Source organism: Elephantulus edwardii, unplaced genomic scaffold, assembly GCF_000299155.1.
Source record: "Elephantulus edwardii isolate Elephantulus edwardi_28Jun2011 unplaced genomic scaffold, EleEdw1.0 scaffold00033, whole genome shotgun sequence".
Taxonomy (NCBI): Eukaryota; Metazoa; Chordata; class Mammalia; order Macroscelidea; family Macroscelididae; genus Elephantulus; species Elephantulus edwardii.
The window spans coordinates 10,375,351-10,377,878 of NW_006399783.1; the positions used below are offsets into that span (position 1 = coordinate 10,375,351).

The window sequence follows — 2,528 nt, forward strand, 5'->3', positions numbered from 1 at the left end:
CTGCGCCACCAAGAAGTCAAGAGCCGCGAACTATCATTGAGCTTTAGGGATGAGGAGTCAGGAAAGTGCGTGGGAGATTTAAGAGTCAAGAATGAATGAAGATTCAAAGATGACAGTTAAGACATGGTGGAGGAGTCAAAGGGCAGAGGTTAGAGGGCTTGAACCACTGAAGTATCGGTTGAAACTTGAGCCCGGAGGAGGTGGGCCCGCCCCTGCCGACCCACCTGGCTCGCCCAGCCTCGTTGCCCCGCCCTGTCTGGTGCTTCGAAGGCGAAGGCCTCGCGCGGCCGAGGCGGAGAAGTAGCGGCGCAGGGACCCCGCGGGCAGCTGGGGCTTCGGCGGCTCCCGCCTCTGCTCCCTCCCCTCCAGCTCCGGGGCTGACCGGCCGGCGCCGCCTCCCGGGAAGATGGCGCTGCACTTCCAGGTCAGTGCGCCTTGTGTCGGGGCCCCTCACCCCATCACCCCGGAGCCTGGCAGGACGTCGGAGTCCGGGGACCGTGGGCCGAGGCCCGTGGCGGAGGCCTCAGGGCCGCAGGGCGGCGCCCCAGAACCGCAGCTCGTGCCCCTGCCCCCGGACCTGGGCTGCCCACCCCGGGCCCGGGCCGCGGGGCTGAGTGAGCGGGAGCCGCGGGGCGGCGGGGGAGAGAGCAGGGCCGGCGGAGAGCCCGCCCCTCCGGGAGCGCGGATGCCGAGGGCCGGGCGGTTGGTGGCCCGCCCACCAGGAGCCGCGGACCGGGCGGGAACGGCGGCTCTGGCGGCTCCCCGGCAGGTGGGCACCCGGGCTGGTCGGCTTTCGCGCGCCGCGGGGTCTGCGCTGGGTACCGGGGGCCCGCTTCCAGCCGCCCGGCCGCGTGTTTGGCGTCCGCCTCCGCACAGTCGACATGGAGCTTTAGAGGGACCTGGGGACCTTGGAGCCCAGGAGGCAGTTGGACTTGAATCTGCTGGAGGACGCAGATGCTCTTTCTGTCGGGAGTTGGCAAGGACTCTGCAGCCGCCTCATTGGAGGAGGAAGCGGAGGCAGGGCTGGCGCAAGGAGATCGCTGAGATAATGTTCAGAGGCTTGAGAAGCCAGTGTGTTAATATTACGGGGCTGCGCACTGCCTTTCGTTCAGTTATTCACTCAGCAAAGGTGCATTGAGCCCCTCTGTGCCTCAAGCACTGTGCAAAGTTCTGGCAGTAAAGGAATGACTGCACTTTACCATCCTTGTTTTCTTAGAGCGTTCCTGGCATTGCGATACGTGTGAAAAAAGAAATACTATCAAAGGATTAAGGAATACAGAAAGGAGACAGTTTCTCCAGTGTGTGTGTATGTGGGGATGGAATGGGATGGGGAAGGAGTGAGGCAGAACTGTTAGAACTGTTCAGAAAAGGGCTACTTTGATGAGTGTCAATTCATCTTACATTTATTATTTAACAACACTGGGTATAGAAAACACAACTCTAAGCAAAACACCATCTCTACACTCAGGGAGCCTGCAGTCTCTGGGGTCTTGAAGGAATTATGGAAATTGAACTAGTGAAGAGGAAACGGGGTTTTAAAGGCAGAGGGCTAAGGTGAGCCAAGGCACAGAATTGTGTTGCAGGAATCAAGCATTACCTGGTTGGAGCCTAAGTCCATATAAAGGGAAACAGGTAGATTTCTTTTTTTGAGAGATAGGCAACTTCTAAGTATGTGGACTTCTTTGGTCCTCTGGGTTACATTGACTCATTACTTCCTTATTTATTGATTCTTCCTAAGAGTCTTTTGTTTTTCCCACTAAGCGATCAATCATTTGCCTGTTAGGTAATTGACAGCTCTAGGATGTTACAAGCACGGAGATAACAAATCCTACACATTACTTTTGACTTCTTGCCATTTCTGAGAGTTCCCAGGGCAAAATAATGTATTTACCACCACTTTAATAAATACAAGGTGCCGTCGTTAAGTGCGAGGGTGCACACTGGAAGGTCTGTGGTTGGAACCACAGCTGCTGTGTGAAAGAGAAATGTAGCAATATGGTTTTTTAAAGATCTGCAGCCTTAGAAACCCTGTGAGGCAGTTCTGCCGACCCTTTATGGTCCCTGTGAGTTACAGTGAATGGGCTGCAATGAGTATGATTTTGTTTAGGAAATATACTTTCTAGGAAATTTTGCCCTTTAGAAAACTCTCAAATGGAATAATTAAGAGATTGTAAATAATGGAAGCAGGGTGTTTTTTTTGTTTGTTTGTTTGTTTGTTGTTGTTGTTGTTGTTATGTGCTGTGGAGTTGACTGTGACGCAGACCCTAGGAACAGCAGATCTAAACTTTGCTCCATTCTGCACAACCTGTGTCCGGCTCAAGCCCATTGTTGTAGTCACTGTGCCAAATTCATCTAGGGGAGGATCTTCCTTTCTTTTACTGACCCCCCCTACACCTTTCCCATTGTTGTTGTTGTTGTTGTTATGTGCCGTCGAGTCACCTGCGACTCATAGCGACCCTATGTACAACAGCCCTAAACTCCGCTCTGTCCTGTGCCAATCGCACTGTCTCTGACACTCCCATCCCAAT

General features: G+C 54.0%; 1 protein-coding gene across 1 annotated transcript in view; it reads left to right on the forward strand.

Moving 5' to 3' along the window:
- The first annotated feature begins 271 nt into the window (after positions 1–271).
- RANBP17 (RAN binding protein 17) overlaps positions 272–2,528 on the forward strand; it is a 499,911-nt gene continuing 497,654 nt past the window's right edge. Inside the window, exon 1 of the mRNA XM_006884340.1 lies at positions 272–424. Within this exon, the coding sequence (XP_006884402.1) occupies positions 407–424 (18 nt within the window). The 5' untranslated portion in view covers positions 272–406. The remainder of the gene's footprint in view (positions 425–2,528) is intronic.